Genomic DNA, 21,920 nt, shown 5'->3' on the forward strand with positions numbered 1-21,920 from the left:
TGGCACCCACACTGCAAACATATATGTATGTTTTTAAAGAATTTCAGCCAATCTAAAGGTAAGATTTTATGTTTTCTGATCCATCCTTCAAGATGACTGACACTTCCAATGTTCTCCTTTCGAAAATGAAAAAAAAAAATTTATATAAAATGAGTAGAAGACAAAAGGCTTTTTATAATAAAGGACAAACATTGAAATAACACCCCCTTACAAAAACTGTTTTTTAAACAAATACTTTAATTCTTTAATATTTTGTACAATCCAAAAGGTGCACCGATGGGCATTCAAGCATTCAGCGTAGGCAAATGTCCATATCAAAAACAGCAAAGTGATGTACTTGGGTAATAGTACACGTTAAAATTCCATAAAATAAATAAATTAGTTCACATTGTCTTCAGTGTGCATATGCACCTTAATTTCTACTGTGTTCTTGTGGCCTGCTTAAGAAGTTCCAAATCTTTCCGTCGGCTGGTATTTGCTCTGGCACAACTGTACTCTTCCAGCTGCAGAGGGATATACTTTTCCATCTGGCCCAGGCCCTGCCTTGCAGGACTGGTCAATAGCTTGATCCAAGATGGTTTGAAGTTCCCTCTGAACCCAAAGAAGCCTATGCTCCCTGAAAGAGGAAAAATGTATGTTTCAGGACAGAATACACATCATCAATAACGGGCAACGGATTCAACATTTAAAATGTTCTGTTCCAATATCATAGCAAACTTTGAAAATTTATCAACACTGAATATGAAACAGCAACTTGCACAGCATCTTTTGCATTCCATTTCTAGAAAAGGAAAAGGCACATTTCAATATGTAAAAAGAAGAACACACCCTTGTTGTGAAGATTTGCTGGTTTTGCTGCTCCCAGGGTCATTAAAGCTTGAGAAATGTTAAGGTTTTTTATATTCCCTCTGGTGCTTAATACAACTATAGACCTGAGAGAAAGAAAATGAAGGGATAAGGTTGAAGAGGAGAGAATAACATTGATTTACTGCCACTAAAAAGTATAATGTTTCAAGTAGATATCTGTTGTAAGCTGCTTTGGAAAGGCAGCATATAAAATTGTTAAAATTGGTGACATCATATTCATAGAGCCGTAAATGTGGAACGTCAATATGACTAACACACTTTTCTATAATAAATTGCCATCTGGAGAAAGCAAACTTTTTTAGAAATAAAAATCATGCTTACTTTGCAAATATCAAAATTTGCATATCCATAACAAATTAATCAGGTGTAGCACATTATACCTACCGTATTTTTCGCCCTATAGGACGCACTGGCCCATAGGACGCACCTAGATTTTTTTGGGGGGGGGGGAAATAAAGGGGAAAAAATTATTTTCCCTCCCCCAGGCGTGGGGCTGGGGAAGCTTGGGCTTTGGCATCGCTCTGGGAGCTTGCGGGGCTGGAGGAGGGGAAAGCCCTCCGCCAGCCTTCTAGCCAAGTCGGGGGACAGCGGGAAAGGCGCGCACCGACCCCTCTCGCTCTCCAAGCTTCAGCGAAAGCCTGCATTCGCCCCATAGGACGCACACACAATTCCCCTTCATTTTTGGAGGGGGAAAAGTGCATCCTATAGAGCGAAAAATACGGTACATTTTGTTAAACAGGGTAACAAAAAACAAGACCTCTAACAATCAATTTGTATGAATTTATACTGAATTATAATATCCATGCCTAACACATTATTGACTTGGTCCTCTTATATGGCTAACAAAAACAGAATTAGGTGAACACAAATCACATGCCTTAGTTGCAAAAGTTACAGAATCAAGCTTTTATGGACACAGAATTTAGATTTCTTTCTAGCATATGCAAGATGTGCCCTGGAATACAACTCCTACTACCCCACCCGCTTTTTAAGTACAGTCGTACCTCGGGGTGAAGTAGCTTTGGGTTGAGCGTTTTCGGGTTGCGCTCTGTGGAGACCCAGAAGTAACAGAGCGCATTACTTCCGAGTTTCACTGCTCGCACATGCGCTCAAAATGACGTCATGCGCATTCGTGGAAGCGGCAAATCGCGACTCAGAGACGCGGGTTGCGTTCGCTTCAGGATGCGAATGGGGCTCCAGAACGGATCCCGTTTGCATCAGGTACCACTGTAACAGAGTACAAGAGTTCTTTCCTTAATTTCAAACACAGAAAGTGAGGTGATATGAACAATTCATAGCAGTAACACAGGTACCTTAAGCACCATTCTCTGAAAAACATTTAAATATTATGAAAAGAAGCACCTCTGTGCATTTTTAAAAGGATATGCAAAATAGCTTAAATGCCACTCCCACAAAAATGCTATTTGCAAGCTTGTGTTTATTCTGTATCACATACCTTTGAGGAATTCCAGTTTTGACATATTCTTCTAGATTCCTTAAGTTTGCTTCCGAGAAAAATCTCTCTTTTGTTACTTTGCCAGCGCAGGCATCAATGACTACGGTAAGAAGACCCACAGCACTCAAGGGGAACTGAATGCCGCTGACCTGAAATTACAGACTCATAAATCACACTCCCCCCTTTCCCCAAACCAGTAATTTGTAAATACAATAATCTGCTGTAAATTCACAGTTCAACTGCATTTATCATCATTTGGCTTACAGATGGCAATAGTGTATTCCTGGCAGTGAACGATTTCCTATGCATTAGTCTTTTTCTTCAAAATCTTTGCTGATAAGATTTCTATGGCCCTCAGGTTAGGGCTTTCCTGTTTTCTTTGTGTAACTGAAGCCACTGACACATATCCATGTCCTTTCAACAAACCCCCTTTGGGCCCTGTAATAAGGGCTTCTGATCCAGGGATTACAGAGCTCCAATTATTCCTTTGCTTAGCCTTAGGGAGGCCATCTCTGTCATCAGTGAAAGAGTTGTTCAAAGCCCCTTTTAAAAATCAGGTGAGAACCATTCTCAGAAGCTTCAGTTTGCCATGTTAAGGCAATTAAAAATGCTAATGCTGCAACTCTATTTTTCTCCGATTTCTCTGAAAGATTCAAGTGCATTACCTGCCCACTGATTCAGTTCTAACCTTCAAACTCTGGTGCCTGTAGACCTTCATTTCCCAGCCGCACATTTGGCCCCAAACCAGAACTAATTTTTCATCACTACATTTAACCCCTTAGAGCTGAAGTAAATATCCCCATCTCAGCCGTCTAAGAACATAAGAGAGCAGCCCTGCTGGATCCTGCCAAAGGCCATCAGTCCAGCCTCCTCTTCTCAGTGCCCAGCCAGACGCCTGTGGGAAACCTGCACTCAGGACTTGAGCTCGGGAGCAGCTCCCCCCCCCCCCGTGGTCTGCCTCATGAGGGCCACCCACAGACTTCATGGCTTGCAGCCACTGACAGCACTCTATCCTCTAATTGAATCATAGTTTTAAGGCAGAGGTGGGGAAGCTGGAGTCCCGCAACACCTGGAGGGCCACAAACCTCATCCGCCCAGCCAATGGTCAGGGATGGTGGGAGTTGCAGCAATATTGTGCTTTAAGCGTTGCAACTTCCCGGGGACCTTAAGAGTGAAGGGTGGGTAATTAATAAATAAAGATAAAGCAACTTCTGGAGGACCACAGCTCCCACACCCCTCTGAACATGTAATTGTGAGAAGCCCAGTGCACTACTGACATTCATCACTTTAAGAAATAGTGCAGTGGTACCTCAGTTTACAAACTTAATCCATTCCGGAAGTCCGTTCTTAAACCAGGGCATGCCTTCCCTAATGAGGCCTCCCGCTGCCAGTGCCCTCCCACCGTTCGACTTCCGTTCTTAGACCAAGGTAAAGTTCGCAAACCGGGACACTACTTCCGGTTTTGTAGAGTTCGTAAACTGAATTGTTCGTAAACAGGGCTGTCCTTAAACTGAGGTACCACTGTATTGACAAAAACTCAGCCCCCTTGCAGTTGCTTCCTGGTTAATGTCAGACAGATTAGAATCTGGTGTTTTCACTGTGCCACGATGTCAGACTACCCAAAGAGGGGGACAGCACGCATTTGCATAGCTGGTTGTACAATGGACAGCACAAAAGAATATGTTCTACAGTGTCTGGCACATTCAAAAAACATCCGCAATGTCTATAATTTCTGGGGATGTTTAAATATCTGCCCTTGACAAAAGCTGAGGGGAAAATGTTCAGTTGGGCTAACATAAAGGCCCTGTGTTGGACTGGAATTATTATTTTTGAAATATAAGTGAACCTGTTATCTGTTAGATTTAAATCATAGAACTTGGGGAACCAAATTTTATTTACACCTGACTCAGTTTTTTGTTTTTCAATGTCCCTTAATCTGGCTTGAATATTGCCATAAATATATTGATCACCTGAATTATACAAGAGTTCCAAGGCAATACCAAAAGATCTGAGTTGAAACCCTCTGGATTTATAAGAGTCCTTAAGTAAAAAAGAAGCAGACTCGAAGGTTGGCAATGGCAATGGCAATGGCAATGCAACCAGTATTTTATAGTGCTGGCCCACAACCAATATTCAATTATGTGTAAACCTAGTTCTGCACACATTGTCTCCTACTTGATTGAACTTGGGATACGTCTAAAGAAACCTGAGTGTATCTTATTCTAAATCACTATTATACACTTTTAATTTAAATTTTACCAATGGTATTTTGAAAACAAATCAATATGCAAAGATGCAGCAAATAACAGGAATGTTGAGGATGCCAAATTATTCTCTTATTCTTTTCCCCCAAGCTTATGCTGATATGGTTTGTTCCTAAATGATCCATTTTCAAACACCTACACAGGTAATGGCATTCCTGCATGATGTTAATAAAGGCTTGTGGTAAAGCAAGATTGCAAGAATACTTACTGAGACATAAGATTCTTCGTTCCTTTGCAATTCAACTGTGTCCGGAGACTGAATTTTCACAAGGAGGTAGGTTTTATGAGGATCACTGGTAAATGCCATCTGAATAGAATACAATTAATGTTTAAAAGTAGCCATTATATGAGTGTATAGTGTATAGTTTTTCCCTTAGAACAGGAATGTCAGGCGGCAGAAGCCTACTGTGTTGAGATTTGGGTGAGGACTAGAAAAAGTATATTCATAAGTACAGCATCATACAATAAAAGATGGAAAACCTTATATTCCCGTTGAAGCTTTAAAAAGTTGTTCTGTTCATTAAAAGCCTTTTTTCCCGTAAAAGGAAAGCTTCAAAAACACACAGCACAGACAAATGTGAAAGAAAAACAGCACAGCACAGAGAATTGTGAAAGAAAGAAAAAACAAAAGCCTCAAAAGCATAATGGAAAGGCAAGATTAAAGTGATTCTGTTTGGCTTATTTTCCTCAACTTTCCCCAAGTTAGATCTTTAGGATCCTCAGCTACACCTGCCCCCTAGGAAGGGTTGGGATGAGGGCTGGATCTGCTGCTTTGCTCTTCCCCAATCCCACTTAGGATTCCCTTACAAATAATGTCCAGCTGTGCAGTTTCTGATCAGGCACATTCACCACCCTGTGTATCTGTCTAGCAGCTAAGACAGATGCAGTGCTATTAGGAAGAATTTTGCTGGATAAGACCAAGGTCAATCTAGCCTAGGATCCCATTTCTGACCATGGTGATTCAAATGCCTATGGGAAACCCATGAACAGAATGTGAGGGCAAAAGCCCTCCTGTCTGTGTGTGTGTGTGTGTGTGTGTGTGAGAGAGAGAGAGAGAGAGAGAGAGAGAGAGAGAGGGAGAGGGAGGGAGAGGGAGAGGGAGAGGGAGAGGGAGAGGGAGAGGGAGAGGGAGAGGGAGAGGGAGAGGGAGAGGGAGAGGGAGAGGGAGAGGGAGAGAGAAACTGTTGTCTATCCACTTCCTGTATAATGGAGCCCTGCTTGGTTCCCATAATGGGCATGTGGTTGGCCACTGTGAGAACAGGACGCTAGACTAGATGGACCACTGGCCTAATTTAGAAGGGCCTTCTATTCTTATTCTTTCAAAATATACATATCATGCAGATGCAGTCATTTCCAATTGATTTCAAGTTTTGCTGAGATTTTAAACATGATGCTGTTCAGCAATGTGATTTCCTAAAACTTATCATCTTATCTCATCTCATCTCTATCCATCCCATCCTTCAGTCTCTGCTTTGATCCATCAGGCCACCTCATTCTTCTTACATTCAAATCCTGCCCCATTTACTCATGACTGCGAGTGTCCTGTCAACATGGTTGAAAACCCTGGGAGAAACTGCAAGAGGTTATACGCTAATCAGCCATATCGCTCTTGATGCTGTGCCCTTTTCCCACCTGAGTGGAGCCACATTTCTGACAGGAGCCCGTGGTCTTTGTGGGCATTCTTTTCACCACAGTTGGCTTCTGGAAGTACTTTGGGTAAGCTTTTGCCAAGCAGTTACTGACAGACTTTGGCCGAAAGCTGGCCTGAATCTTGACTCTTTCACATCCCCGAAAGGAACAGTAACTGTGGCCATCCCTGTGGTATTTGGCTTGAAGAAACAAAAACAGCAGCCTGTACATGAACACACAAAAACAAAGAACAGATCACACTTTATTACAAAACCAGCAGTGCTGGCACTATTCCTTATTTCACATGGCTCCCATGAGGCCATTTGCCAGAAGTCAGGCTACCTGGTATCTTCACTGTATGTAATGAGCTGAGATTAGAAGCACCTGCTGTAAGGGAGAGGTCGTACCTGTAATCCCAGCTCGTTACAGTACCTGTACAAAAGACACCTGTCAACAGAAGCAATCAATCCAGCAGATTCCAAACTAGCAACCATGACCAAGATCAAAGAGCTGTCCAAGGAGGTCAGGGACAAGGCTGGACTGGGCTACAAGACTATTGCCAAGCAGCTTGGTGAGAAGGTGACAACAGTTGGTGCAATAATTCGCAAATGGAAGAAACACAAAATAACTGTCAACCTCCTTTGGTCTGGGGCTCCATACAAGATCTCATCTCGTGGAGTTGCAATGATCAGAACGGTGATGAAGCAGCCCAGAACTACACGGGGCTCATTGACTTGTCAATGATCTCAGGGCACCTGGGACCATAGTCACCAGGAAAACAGTTGGTAACACACTACGCCATGAAGGACTGAGATCTTGCAGAGCCCACAAGGTCCCCTTACTCAAGACAGCACATGTACAGGCCTGTCTGCAGTTTGCCAATGCACATCTGAATGACCCAGAGGAGAACTGGGTGAGTGTGTTGTGGTCAGATGAGACCAAAATCGAGCTCTTTGGCATCAATTCAACTCGCCGTGTTTGGAGGAGGAGAAATGCTACCTATGACCCCAAGAACACCATCCCCACCATCAAACATGGAGGGGGACACTTTGAGGTGTTTTTCTGCTAAGGGGACAGGACACCTTCACCGCATCGAAGGGATGATGGACAGGACCATGTATCGTCAAATCTTGGGTGAGCACCTCGTTCCCTCAGTCAGGGCAATGAAAATGGGTCGAGGATGGGTATTCCAGCATGACAATGATCCAAAACACATGGCCAAGGCAACAAAGGAGCAGCTCAAGAAGAAGCACATTAAGGTCCTGGAGTAGCCTAGTCAGTCTCCAGACCTTAATCCCATCAAAAATCTGTGAAGGGAGCTGAAGGTTCGAGTAGCTACACATCAGCCTCAAAATCTTACTGACTTGGAGAGGATCTGCAAAGAGGAGTGAGACAAAATATCTCCTGAGATGTGTGTAGACCTGGTGGCCACCTACAAGAAACGTCTGACCTCTGTAATTGCCAACAAGGGTTTTGCCACTAAGTACTAAGTCATCTTTTGCAAAGGGATCAAATACTTATTTCACTCATTATAATGCACATCAATCTCTGGCTTTTGTCTTCTGGGTTTTTGGGGTTTTCCCTGTTGTTATTCTGTCTCTCACAGCTACAATAAACCTACGATTAAAATTATGGACTGGTCATTTCTTCGTCAGAGGGCAAACAGGCAAATTTAGCAGGGGATCAAATACTTTCCCCCCTCACTGTATGTTGCATCTTTAGTGCATAACCACATAGAGAGGAAGGGGAGGAAATAAGTAAGATGTATTCTGCAATTCTTCCTCTGTGCAGAGTGCACTGTTTGCACAGATTGCTGGGAAGCCTGGTGGTCTGAAAGAATGCATTCAAATATTGGGTGGGTGGGGGAAAGCCCTACCCAGAATGGCCTGAGATGGATAACAAAAGCATTTGTTGAATGTAAACTCCATATTTTTCTGTGTACTCAGAACAGCCTACACTGCAGTGACCTTTGGAGAATTGACAGTTTGATAAACTACTGCATACATAACCACAAATCCTGATGATTCCCCTTAGAATTACATTCATGCTATAGCTCTCCACTGACAAAAAACCAAGTCATCCAGTTCTTATAGATACTGAAAAACTGAACATTTAATTATACTACAAATTATGGTTTTGTGGCAAATATCTACCCAGTGCTGTTATCAAAATAAAACTTTCTCTCCATTCGACTATTCTGCAATTCCGCCATTGAAGATACAGACACATAATCTTCCACACTATTGGGAGGTGCAGGCCTTCGGAATGCATCAGAAGTTACTTGAAAAGTAGTCTCTGGTGGGTAACAGAGACCCACCCGAATCCAGTCATTCCTGAAAACAGAAAGTGACAAAAACATTACCATATGCTTATAAAAGCTTTTTCATTTGCTGCTTGCGATGGTTATCATTCAGCATGACCACATAGTACTAAAATGATTTCTAATACTGTTTATAAGTATCCTTACCACAGCAACAAGACAATTCCTAGTTTCAACTGTAATTCCTAGTTTACAGATGTGGAAGTAAAATTAGCTGCAGCAGAATGAACAAAGTTCTTTGGGAACTATTTTAGCTATAATTTTAAACCAAGACCTTCCAAAGTTCTGTCCACCATGCCATACTCATTTTGTCTGTATACTGAGCATATTTTTTCACAACATAATACTACTGAAAGGTTGAAAGGACTGCTGGGAAAATTAGAACAAAAGAGAAAAATCTTCTGCTGCACAATGTTCTTTTGATAAGGACACAGGAACATTCAATGTGGCTTGCACATGAGGACAGCTGATGACCTGTGCCACAGAACTTGGTTTTCTCATCTGAGAGGAAGTTTAAATCATTTATTAAATCAAGCTAGCCAATTTGCATTGTTAGTGCTGTCAATGAGGATTATGCTATGATATAAATCATGTGTCCTTTTGTTGTCATTGCTGTTTGTCTACAGCTGATAAGAGTTTTGCTCAGTTTGTAATAATACATTATTATACTTCAAAAACTAACAAAGAAATACATGCTTCACATTGCTTTATGAGGTAGATGAGAGTTCATGGAATATATCTGCATTTTTAAACAAAACTGGACATTGAAAGGCAACCTACTTGTTGAAGTTAATGAGGTACAGAAATGTTGTTTGTGGGGCTTGTCCATTCCAATGTATTGTGTAGCCCTTCTCAAGCATCACCACAGGCTGGTATTGCTGGTAGTCAGCTTTCTGATTATTAATCCCTCTCAGTATCATAGGACTGGAAGGGTATTCATCTCGCACCATAGTCATGGTAAGATTCTGTGGATTCCGTGTCTGAATGTACACCTAACAGTTATCAAAACAGAATAAATATGTAAAAACTAGGATAGATTATACCACATCAGTTGCAAACAGTCCAGCTTTCAGTTGTTTGGATGGCCTAGAGGATATCTAAATATATTTGGATAACAAAAACTTTGAATTAAGAAAAAAATGGTTGTTTACCACTGGATTACATGACATACTTAATGGAAAGTTTTGATAAAGTCCCTCTGCTCATACGAGACCTCAGTTGGAAACCAAGATCAGAAACCATCGTTTGGTGGTATTGGCCGCTGTTTCACCATCCCCTTCAATAATAGTAATAAAATTTTGATATGATGACAAGCTATGGCTAGTGTTAAATAGGAAGTGGAGAAAGGGGCCACATAGGAGAGAGGAAGAGACTTGTTGGATCCCCCAAGACATGACTGCCTGGACAGAGCAGGTAGAAACAAAACCTCTTCCAGGAATTGGGGGGAAGACATCTAATTCTGCTTCATTGACTATGCAAAAGCCTGACTGTGTCGACCACAGCAAACTATGGCAAGTTCTTAAAGAAATGGGAGTGCCTGATCATCTCATCTGTCTCCTGTGAAATCTCTATGTGGGACAAGAAGCTACAGTTAGAACTGGATATGGAACAACTGATTGGTTCAAAATTGGGAAAGGAGTATGACAAGGCTGTATATTGTCTCCCTGCTTATTTAACTTATATGCAGAATTCAACATGCGAAAGGCTGGGCTGGATGAATCCCAAGCCGGAATTAAGATCGCCGGAAGAAGTATCAACAACCTCAGATATGCAGATGACACAACCTTGATGGCAGAAAGTGAGGAGGAATTAAAGAACCTTTTAATAAGGGTGAAAGAGGAGAGCGCAAAATATGGTCTGAAGCTCAACATCAAAAAAACGAAGATCATGGCCACTGGGCCCATCACCTCCTGGCAAATAGAAGGGAAAGAAATGGAGGCAGTGAGAGACTTTACTTTTTTGGGCTCCATGATCACTGCAGATGGTGACAGCAGTCACGAAATTAAAAGACGCCTGCTCCTTGGGAGAAAAGCAATGACAAACCTAGACAGCATCTTAAAAAGCAGAGACATCACCTTGCCAACAAAGGTCCATATGGTTAAAGCTATGGTTTTCCCTGTAGTGATGGATGAAAGTGAGAGCTGGACCATAAAGAAGGCTGATCGCCGAAGAATTGATGCTTTTGAATTATGGTGCTGGAGGAGACTCTTGAGAGTCCCATGGACTGCAAGAAGATCAAACCTATCCATTCTTAAGGAAATCAGCCCTGAGTGCTCACTGGAAGGACAGATCGTGAAGCTGAAGCTGAGGCTCCAATACTTTGGCCACCTCATGAGAAGAGAGGAGTCCCTGGAAAAGACCCTGATGTTGGGAAAGATTGAGAGCACAAGGAGAAGGGAGTGGAAGGCAGTGGAAGACAGGAGTGCCTGGCATGCTCTGGTTCATGGGGTCATGAAGAGTCGGACACGACTAAATGACTAAACAACAACACTGTACTCTTTATATGGAACCATAGTAGTTCTACAGTTTTTTTTAATAAAGGAAGTACTTTATCACAGACCAAGAGCTAAAGTAAAAAAATAAAATAAAGTGACTTGCCCAATGCCTTTTTCAGTATTTGTGTGAAATACAGAGATAACAGAGAATGGAGTTCTGAGGTTCCCGCCTCTAAGCTGTGCAAATATGATAAAGGAAGTCTTTTTTCTCTGTGAGTGCTGGTTCTGTCTTCATACATCTAATCCTGCACTTGATGAAAGTGTTTGCCCTCTTCCTATTCATTGTTTTAAAAATAGCGGACAATTTGGGAGCAGGGAGATGGTATATGAGTGTGAAAGAGAGAACCCATTCTGTAGGCTGAGCTCTGAATATAAATAAGGATGTAAATCAGAAATGACAAGCTGGGGCCCAAGTACCACAGGCTGCCCTCAGTCTGATGTCATGTGACCCTTGGTCTAATTTAATGCACATATAAGCGACAAAAGGAAAAGAAGGGAAAGGGCAGGGGCAGAAAGAGAGACAGAAACAGGGGACACAGCCCTCAGCCACTTTTGCTTCTGGTCTGGCCCACCTCTCTGACAGACAGACAGACAACTCAATCAATCAATCAATCAATCAATCAATCAATCAATCTTTTTATTTGTACCCTCCCCTCCCCAGCCAGAGCCGGGCTCAGGGCAGCTAACATCATGAAACTAAGACAGTATACAAAGACAAGGGGGGGGGGGAGACTGCCCATCCCTTGACATAAAGAATTCTACTATAACTTTTATAAAAATTGGAAGAAATGGGTAAACAGTAACATCAGCTACTCAAGATTTATGCATATTAACAATGGCCTCTCTTTAACCTGAGCAAAGGTCCCACTGCAGAGCACACCATTCCACCTGGTGAGATTAACACAGTCAGGATGTCGAATCAGGTAGTTATCCATTCTGCCAACATAGGTGTCCTTGTAGCCAGTCACAGATCCATCAACATCATGAAATATTGAGTTCTTGTCGCCATCCAGATCAGCCTCTTCAAACCAAGGCCCAGGTTTACCAAAAAAGACTTTCAGAGAAACCTTAAAAGACAAGAGCAACATTAATTTTATGGCAATAATCTTTTATCAATAAATATTTGTTTGTTGTACCCTGCATTTCCACCAAACATTGCTCAGTCATCCTTTACCCATCTGGGAAAAACAGCTTCAATCTGAAAATTTACCTGTTCACCAAACTTCACAAGAGAAATATTGTTTTGGGGGGTAATTTGCCATGTGTTTTTCATTAGGAACCCAATTGCACTAGTGAATCTATCTGGAGTTGGCACAAAATTGTTGAACGTGCACTTGGAGAGACGTATAGGTCCATCGTAAATCTGAAAGCCTCTGATGGGATACGTCCTGTTAAAAGTAGATAGGTACATATTTAGAGACCCCTTTTTGCCTGCAGCAGCCAAGTACACTTCTTTACTTAGATATGGACTAGGCAGACAATATCCAAATATCCATGGCACTTACAAGGATGTAAGCTCCACCCAACACAGTGAGAGTTACTTCTGAGTAAACATGCATAGGATTAAGCTGTGTATATAAAATATTTATGGCTAAAAGATACTAACATAGCCTTAAAATTGTAGCAATTTTTTGAATTTAAATGCAATGCTGAGACAGTATTTGTGTTTTTTTAGGTTCTAATTGCAAGCAATGCATGCTTATTCTGGCCATATCCACACCCAATTAATATAACTCCTATTTCTACTCTATCTCAAGGGCTCAGGACTCAGCCTTTTTTTAAAGTGAGTGTATCTCTAATGATCCTTATTTAAATACAGGAATGTATGAACTCTAACCTTATTCTTTCTACTCTAATTATCCTAAGGGCATCTGCAGACAGCAGAATCCCCTGCAGCTGGTTAAATAGGAAAGTGGAGGAAAGTATTGAAGAGGTACCAATTAGCAGGTAGATGTTGTGCAATAGTCCAACTTTTGCACTTTGATCTTGCTCATTTCTAGCCTATCATTCAGACTAGCATGGTAAGCCTAAAACTTGTTAATACTGTTAATTAGAGTGCCCAAACCTCCAAAGGACTTTATTTGCAAGCAGCTTCAGGAAACTGGTCACAAATGCTCATTGTCCAACGCCACTGACGGCTGCTAGCAGACTTAAACTGACTCCCTCCACATCAACTCTCTCGTGTATGTGGTTCTACTTGCACCTTGATATGAAGCTATCATTCTAGGAGACAGCAAATATTCTTTTTTTAAGCAAGCAGGTCTCCTGGCAAGGTCAGCAAGAGATCCAGACTCTTTTACTGACAGGAGTGCGAAGCGGAGTCAAATTGGCATTCCCAAAGCTGAACAAACATTTTCCCTAAAAGGTCACTAGAGCTCTTTCATCTCCTTTAACAGAAATGCAAACACCGTGTAAGAAAAACTGCAGGAGTTGTGAAACACAAAAGGTAATTTAAAAGAGCATTACTTGGAGGCCTGCCCACATGAATGTCCCAGTGCGTAAGTGCATGTCGGCTCTAGCAAGAAGGTTCAGGAGCAAGTCAATGGGAAGAAGATGGGATCCAGAAGGCTCTCTCAAGACATGAATGTGCTTGGACAGGATGGCGGGCTTGTGTTACTAAGAATGCAAGGGGAGCTGGCATGTGCCAAAAATAAAAAGAAGAGAGCTGGAGAAACCCAACTTCAAGTCAGAAATTTATAGTAAGATATTTGTAGAGTTTCTCACAGGGAGGGTAATGAGAGCTGCGCCCCTGGAAAGGTCACTCTGTTTCAGGCACTGTATGCTTACCGGTTTCTAGGCAAAGTACGATTTTTATTGTTTATTCCTCCAGTGCCCCAGTATTTGTTTTGGCCGCCTGAATTGCCATAATTATTGCTTTCACCAACAAACAGAGAGTCTGATACATCCTGGCTGGAGCCTTCATCACTTGGGAAGCTTCCATCACTACAAATAAAATAATAAATAATAATAATAATAATAATAATAATAATACTTTCAACTACAACCTTGCTTATTGAAGAACCTGAACAGAATATTCTCTACCTGTGCAACACAGCAGCTAAAAACTACTGAAGCTATCTGCGAAAGCCAGCAGGGCAGCATTGCCTCTGACCTGGAGTCCAACAATAACTTAGCACAGACTTGTTAGGATCTGTTTTCTGATTTGACATTTAAAACTTCAAAGGAGACAGACTAATACAAAAGTAGTAAAAAGGAAACAGCACTAACCTGGCAAAGGTTAAGCCTATTCCATTGTCAGCAAAGCTAGAAGAGAAAAAACAACCAATTATTTCAGGAAAAACACTAATAACCTAAACCTAAAGCCCCAATCCAGATAGGTGAAAATGACGATAGTTTACATTTCGAGAAATTGGCAGGACAAAGTTTTACCTGTACAGTCACCTTGTGCAAGTCTGTTCAAGACAGCTGTTTTATTTACTTTAACAATGTGCAGGTATTTGCTGAAGGGCAACCTACCCAGAGTTCTGAATAATGATTTCCCCTCCTCTGACCCAAGCTCCGTGGTCATTATTTTTATAAGCTATTAGCCTGTCTATGAGAGCAGCAACTCGGGGCTTTGCAGGATCTGCATCTTGATGTGGTCGAAACCTTGGAAAAGAAGGGAGGGGATGTGAATGGACCTGCACACCTGCAAGTCTGCGTACATCAGTATAAAAACGACAGCACCACACACAAATGTTTACAAAAAATCAGCTCAAGCACACACGCATACCGCAAAAAAGAAACAGGTTTTACTTTTGAACTCCAAGGGTCTTTGTCACTAAGCAAAACCTAATTCCCATAGCATAAAGCAATCCCCAGTAATCTCATACCGGAAAAGGACAACATACCCACAGATGCGGATGCTTCAGTCCTGGAGGGAATTTATTGCTGAAGCTTTCCTCCCTTTTATTTATGAGAGTGTGGAAAAAAGTAAGAAAAATGCTGCAAGTACTTAATGGCTACCTAATTCTAGAACACAAAATCCAGTGGTGTTTGGAATGCTTCTATCTACCTGTGCACAGGTAATGGTAATTGGGAGACTGACCAACCCTTCTCTATACACCCCAATAGTGAGTGTGCCCATGGACCGCAATTCAACAAACAGGAACAGGCAGAACTGAATGAAACAGTGAGGTCGCAACAACAGGCTTGCACTTCAGTGGCAGCCTCTGGGGGGTGGGGGAGTAACAACTGGAAGTGTTTCACTATCCAGATGATTAATAAGGCTGCAAAAATTGTGGATTCAACAGCCAAAACATGTGCACAACTACATTAAGGCATTCCATGTGCATTAAGCTAGGGTTTGCAAATTCTGGACAACAAAAACAACACTCCTGTATTTAATCCTCAATCATTTCCTTCCACATAGTATGTTCTACCTTGCGTTATTGTCCAAACACAGATACTCCCTTTTATCATCAGCACTTGCATTGGTAGTTTTCACACCTTTATCAATGAACAATCCAGCCTGCAATAATAAAAAGATACAAATAACTTTATAACCAGTATGGTGTTTATAGTCTTGCAGTTCTTAATTACAACAGCTAATATGAGAAGGAAAAAGTGCCTGGGAGCATATTCTTGAAGCTTTCACAGACTAAAAAAAATCAGGAGTCTTGTCTCCTGCATTAGAAACTGAACATTTCAGAATATTCCACCCACTATACTATCCTAGGTCACAGCCAGTAAAATGCCATCTTCTTCTCAAGCAGCCATCTCACGGATGTGAAGAGTTCGTGTTACCACACCTAAGACTTGGAATGCGTTTTCAGCTAAAATTCTAGGACTCCAGGACAATGAACTGGACAATGCCAGCAGGCATTCTTTCTATTTGCAGAACCTACCTAGCATGTCCACAATAATATGAAGCCTTTCCTTTGGCTTGGCTGGTGTTGGAAGAACACCAAGAAAATGTTGGAAGGACATCAAAAACCAATGGGAAAGATGACAAGAATATGAAAAATTATGGCAATGTCAAGTTCATTCCAATGAGGCAATTCGTCATAGTCAATTTCTGAATGTAGTCAAGTAGTATGATTTTGCTGGGCTCTTTGGAGATGCTCAGAATGTCTATCTGGCCACAAATCCTGGGAAAAGATGGGTCTGTCTGCAATTTGGGGAGAGGGCGTCAGGGAGGAGGTTATTGGTTTTGTTTGTTACTATGGTATGCATTTTTGTGTTTTTATATTGTAAACCACCCTGTGATCCTCAGATGAAGGACAGTACAGAAATGTAAAAAATTATCATACTTTTCCATGTATAAGCCTATTTTTTAAAATTTAAAAATCATGTTCAAAATTAGGGGTCTTCTATACATGGGTAGTGCATTGTGGGGCATGGGATTGGTTGCTGCCACGAGTTGGAGATTGTTATTGGTGGCTGCTGAAAGGGCTGTTGTTGACTGGCTGTCGCTGCGGCAATTGGCTTTTTCAGCAATGGGAAAGAGGATAGGTTGCTTTGTCTACGTGTGCAAGCAGCATTGTCAGTCTGATGGGTGAGTGACTTTTTGCATTTCCCCATAAAAAAGCCCAACAACTATGCCCCCCCAAAAGCTCAAGAACTTGGGGAATCCCCCATTTTCTTAATTTTGGTCCCCCAAAATTGGCGGGGTGTGTGTGTGTTATACACAGGGGCATGTTATACATGGAAAAGTATGGTAAATGATATTCATCATCATCATCATTTGCAATTACCGTATTTTTCAATCCATAAGACGCACTTTTTTCCTCCTAAAAAGTAAGGGGAAATGTCTGGGCGTCTTATGGAGCGAATGTGTGGTCCCTGGAGCTGAATCGGCAGAGTGCAGGGGCGAAAATCGGATCGTGTGTCACGGAGGAGGGAAGGCTGCAGAGAGGAGGCTGCTGGGGTTCCTGTATCAGGCATATTTTGGTGTGTGTGTGGAGGAGTGTGAGTCGTGTTGCTGCACGGGAGAGTGCGTGGTTAAAGAGGGCGTTGGAGTGTCCTTGTGTGTGGAGCCTCTCGATCTGTACGGCATCCCAAGGCTACCGTTTGTTCATCAGCCCTGTTCCCCTTGTCTAATTATTGTAGCATCTTCCTAAGGATTCAGTTGCGACTCCTATTTTGTTTTGCGCTCCCCGCTGTGTACGGTTTTAACTGGGCAGTTAAAGTGAGCCGCTGCTCTTGTACCTTTCTGGCAGGGAGCGCACAGATGCAGTGAATTCCTTTCCTGCCCTCTGCCTCAGGGTCTTACTGCCCACCCTCTTGTGTTTTCGGATGCTATGTTTGCTCGGATCGGGCCAGTGATGGCCCATTCCCCTTATTCAGCGTGTCTGCTTGCTGCGAGGTGACGGCACGCAGGCTCCAGCCCACCCAGCTCAGCTTCCGGCGGCTAGGAGCGCAAATGACAGCTGTCGCCGCCTCCTCCTCTCTGTGCTCTGGTGCTGCGTCCAGGGAAGCATGCCATGGACGCGCAGGTGCCAGAAAACATGCAGGTGAGGGGGAGAGAGAGAGAGGGCTGGTTGGGCGGGGGGGGGGGAGAGAACTTTTGCCTTCCTTTCCTCCCTCCCCTTAAACCCCTCTCCTGCATCCTTAGCCACCTCCTTCTCCATACACCCCACGTGTGCTCCTTGTCCCTTCAGTGTTTTTTCTTCCCTCCCTACCTAAAACTCCTCTCCAACAACATTTGATTCAGAATATTCTTTTTTTCTTGTTTTCCTCCTCTAAAAACTAGGTGCGCCTTATGGTCAGGTGCACCTTATAGAGAGAAAAATATAGTACTTTAGACTAGAAGTCATACATAATTTTTCAGTTTATTTGAAGAATTATTTACCTTAAAGTTGGAGTGCACCTTGTTGTTATAGAAAATTCCTAGTGGTGTTAGTTCAGCTTTGGTTTCAGGAAACAACCCATGAGACTCTCCTGTAGGCACTTTGTGAAATATGTACCATATGCCAGCATCCTGGAAACAAGAGGTGATAAATAAACTTAGTCATGGATCCGTTTGGATAGGAACACAGCAACACAATCATAATTACTACTACATAATGTGCTTTCTAATCCTAGAAAGCACATTATGCTTCTTACTCCCAGCTAATTACAGTCCTCCAAGGATCTGTATAAGGACAAGTGAGTGTTTTTAAACTTGTTCATAAATTTTCTGGCATTAGGGGTGAGCAACAAGGGGACCCAAGCTACAGATGCTAGCAAATTATTTAGGGTAGTAAAAACCAAAATATAGTGCAATGAGTTCAAAAAGTATCTCTCCAAAATAGGTGAATGGGCAACAAAATAGCAAGTGTTGAACACTGGGACAACCTCCCCCCAACTTCACATTGATGGGGTGTCAACTGGTGGTTACTAGCGAAGGTCAATTAACGTTTGTAGGTTTTCAAGAAGCTCTGTGATAATAATGAAAGAAATATTGTTTTATAATAATTGCTAAGATTAATTGGGTTAAAAACAACAACAATACAATACAGATGCAAGAAATGTGAATAACTGTGGAAACATGAAAATTCCCAGATAGACTGAAGGAAGTCTGAAATTGGAAAGATTAGAATTGGATGTATAATTCAAATGGAATGTTTTTCTTTTATTGTTATATTTGAAAATTTTATAAATAAAATATAAAAAACTGGTGGTTACTAGCTAAGAAAACTCATAAGAATGTGGTGAACAGCTCAGTAAAAATGTTCTCTTAAGCTGTTGCTCACTGAGTAAAATGAATTCCATGCCAGAGATTGATTTTTTTAAAAAGTTAGTATAGTAATACTTTTACACACACCTGGAATACAGCTTAAAGTTCTGTTAACTACCCCTCAAGAACCACCATGAAGAGCTGGGGAAGTGCAGAAAGAGGCATCCAAAATGATCAGGGGGCTGAATCACCTTCCCTTTACAGAAAGTGACAACTATCAGGGCTTTCAGGTTTAGAAAAAAAGGTGAGTAAGGAGGAACATTATAAAATCTTTATAGAACTGTACAGGATGTAGAGAGAGGGGCAGACAAAAAGAATTAATTCTTCACACAGCACATTGTTGAATGCCGACCCCAGGATACGGGGATGGCCCCTAATTCAACAAACTCCTGCTGGACTAAGTTGGACAAGAAGGACTCAGCAGGGCTCTTCTCGTGGTCTTATCCTAAAACATTAACAATAACTACTTTTATATCATTCGTATCATGCTGTTCTTATAAAATTCATTTCCTACTGTTCTTCCTGGGGTTGCCAAGGAAAGCAATGCTATTAAAAAAACCTTTTCACTTCTTAAAGGATTGTTGACAGGTTTTCTACTTCAGAGGAAAGTAGATTCAAGAAGCTTTTTCCTTCTCCAGCACAGGATCAAACAAAAAATTCCCTGGCCCTTGCAATATGCCTCCTTGTCCAGTCCAAGTTGAGGCAAGTGAAGGTTTGCATGGTGAACCAGTCAAGTCAAACAATCAAGTAAGCAAGCATGCAAGCAAGCAGCAACAACAACAACACCAACAACACACACACACACACACACACACACACAGAAACCCTCTCAGTGGTCTGCTTGAATTAAATCATCAAGCCACCTAGTTCTTTCTCCTCCTTTCCTGAGAGTGAAGCCTTCTTGGCTGCACATGTGAGAGACACTTTTCCTGGACTGCATGAATCTCTTTGTCATTTGCAGCCCAGGAGGCTGTGCAGAAATCGTTTCCATTTTTTAAGCACAGAGTCTGGGGACAGAAAAGCACCCATAACCATGGGGTGCAAAGAGGCCACTGCAAAAAACAACAACCAGAACTAGCAGTGCAGCTCTAAGAGTGGCTGCAAAAGGTGAGCACAGCTCAGAAGACTCTCCATGGTGATTCTCCAGGGTCGCCTTGCAGCCTGAGTGGAAAACACTATCTGTACCCCTAAGACCCAGCCTGGAAAATTCCCAGCAGATAAGGCCCTGGGCAAAGCTCTAGCTTCTTTGAAACCTTCACAATATTTATTCATCAGTTTCAAATCTTCCCTGGATTTCCCCATATATTTTACACCTCAAAATTTCAAAATAGTTAAGCTTGCCTTAACATACAACCCAAATTTCCAGTGCTCCCCACTAACCTATGAACTCCCAGGCATGTAAGCACTCGCTCTTGGTTCATGCGTAAGCCCTTCACATCTGGTCTTTTCATCCTGAATTCTGATTCAACCCTTCAAACTGTCTTTAAACTGACAGACAATAAAGGACAGCTTCTGCTTTTTAACTCATATGCCAAACAAACATTGCCACTACTGGGACTCCCAACTTATTATCTAGTTTGATAGTAACTCATAAATACTCTTTTCTTTTAAAGGAAAATGCAGTTATCACCACAATCATCTTTATTCTGAATTTTAATACACAAGTGTTATTCCTTTTCCTTGATACACTTTACATTTCTCATTACATTTAAGGCTGCACTCCTACCCCTACTTACTTGAGAGTTGTTGGCATCTGCTTGCCTTGGGAGACAATGGAGTGTCCCTCTGGGGGTGAAGTCACACTGCTCCATTAGCAGCACTGAAGTGGCCTTCCTGGGACACAAGCCTGGGCCGCGTGTCTGGAGCTCCTGGGCTGCCCAGATGCCAAGACCCCTCTCGACCTTGCTTATGTGGTCCAAAGGAAAGCAGAGCAATGCATTGGGCACCAGCTTGGCTGCAAGAGCTGCCAGAAAGCGGCGTACAAAGTGGACCAACTACCCCAGAAGGAGCACAAGCAGAGGCACTACCCCTCCCCCAACTCCCCATCAACCCCTGTCTGTAGGCTCCAATGGATTCAATGGGACTTTTTCTGAGTCAAGATTAGTCTTAGGCCCTAATCTCCAGCTTCATTACAAAACCCACTAATGAATACCGTAAGAATAGAAAATGTAAATTTCATTGTTTCTTACTGCATAGTGAATAGTACAGCACTCTACCTGTGTAAGTAAAATATTGAGTCAAATGAGTTTTCAAATAAAATCTAACCAATTTAGGTCTCAGCAGCACTAAAACTAAGCTACCATTTAAAATAAACAGACATCCAACCAGTTGGACCACAGAGATTTATGCTTAAATTAACAACCTCTCATTTACAAAAAGTAACTTTTTTCTTTGGAATAGGGAGATTTTTCAATGCATTTGAAGTAACACAGTTTTACTGGCTTGTAAAAGATAAAAACAAATCTTCTTTAAAGATCTTTGTTCATGAAGGAAAAGGTCTGCAAAGTGAAAAATATTATTCAGCAAAATACATGGGAATGGATCCAGGCTAAATTCGCTGAATTTAGGCTGCAAACTTAATCCCAATTACCTAGAAATATGCCCCACTGAATTTAATAAGAAATGGGTTAGGATTGCCCTGTTAATTACCACTGAAACTAATTGGGTTCAACTAACTTAGTTCAAGTCCAACCTGTGATTTATAATATAGGTTTTATGAGCTTTTCTGAACAGTGCATCATTTATGCATATTAAATATAAAAATGAGGACATTATGATAAGAAAACGAAGGGAGTTGAATGAACGTTATATGCTTCCAGTATGCTTCCATTTTGCAGAATTAGTTAACCCAGTGCTCCAAGAGCCTCACCTGGGAGCCGGCAGCCACATTGTTTATAAGGTGATTGTTGGGATGAGCAATCCAAAATGTGGAAACAGCCCTGCAAAGTGACACAAATGGAAAGAGTGTAAGCAGCAGGTCCTACAGATACTCATATGTCTCACAGTAAGAGCGTAAACTTGCAGCGTTCATTTTTACTGGGGTGAGGGATCTCTGCAGATTGAGCAACAATGCTTAAAAGAGTAGATAAACAAACAATTCAAATATAGCTTTCCTATACTGAAACTTAAGGCCCTGAAGTAAAATCACATACTATCTGAATCATCTGTGGAAGAGAGGATGTATTTACACAATCTCTTCATTAACAGCCTTTTGTCATTTGGAACGCTA

The 21,920-nt window shown here is 41.8% G+C and overlaps 1 protein-coding gene across 7 annotated transcripts in view; it reads right to left on the reverse strand.

Moving 5' to 3' along the window:
- Nucleotides 1-217: 217 nt before the first annotated feature.
- Nucleotides 218-21,920, reverse strand: part of CEMIP2 (cell migration inducing hyaluronidase 2) — a 61,778-nt gene continuing 40,075 nt past the window's right edge. For all 7 annotated transcript variants that reach the window (XM_083464774.1, XM_083464771.1, XM_083464773.1 and 4 more), the window contains 15 exons: nt 21,561-21,630; nt 17,825-17,953; nt 15,414-15,502; nt 14,509-14,640; nt 14,260-14,295; nt 13,819-13,974; nt 12,242-12,419; nt 11,883-12,098; nt 9,317-9,528; nt 8,370-8,549; nt 6,220-6,439; nt 4,796-4,894; nt 2,324-2,472; nt 829-932; nt 218-616 (listed from right to left, as the gene is read on the reverse strand). In XM_083464774.1, coding sequence (XP_083320900.1) covers nt 420-616; nt 829-932; nt 2,324-2,472; nt 4,796-4,894; nt 6,220-6,439; nt 8,370-8,549; nt 9,317-9,528; nt 11,883-12,098; nt 12,242-12,419; nt 13,819-13,974; nt 14,260-14,295; nt 14,509-14,640; nt 15,414-15,502; nt 17,825-17,953; nt 21,561-21,630 — 2,167 coding nt within the window. In that variant the 3' untranslated portion in view covers nt 218-419. The remainder of the gene's footprint in view (nt 617-828; nt 933-2,323; nt 2,473-4,795; nt 4,895-6,219; nt 6,440-8,369; nt 8,550-9,316; nt 9,529-11,882; nt 12,099-12,241; nt 12,420-13,818; nt 13,975-14,259; nt 14,296-14,508; nt 14,641-15,413; nt 15,503-17,824; nt 17,954-21,560; nt 21,631-21,920) is intronic.

The sequence above is a fragment of the Podarcis liolepis genome, assembly GCF_965112155.1.
Source record: "Podarcis liolepis genome assembly, chromosome: 11".
Classification (NCBI taxonomy): Eukaryota; Metazoa; Chordata; class Lepidosauria; order Squamata; family Lacertidae; genus Podarcis; species Podarcis liolepis.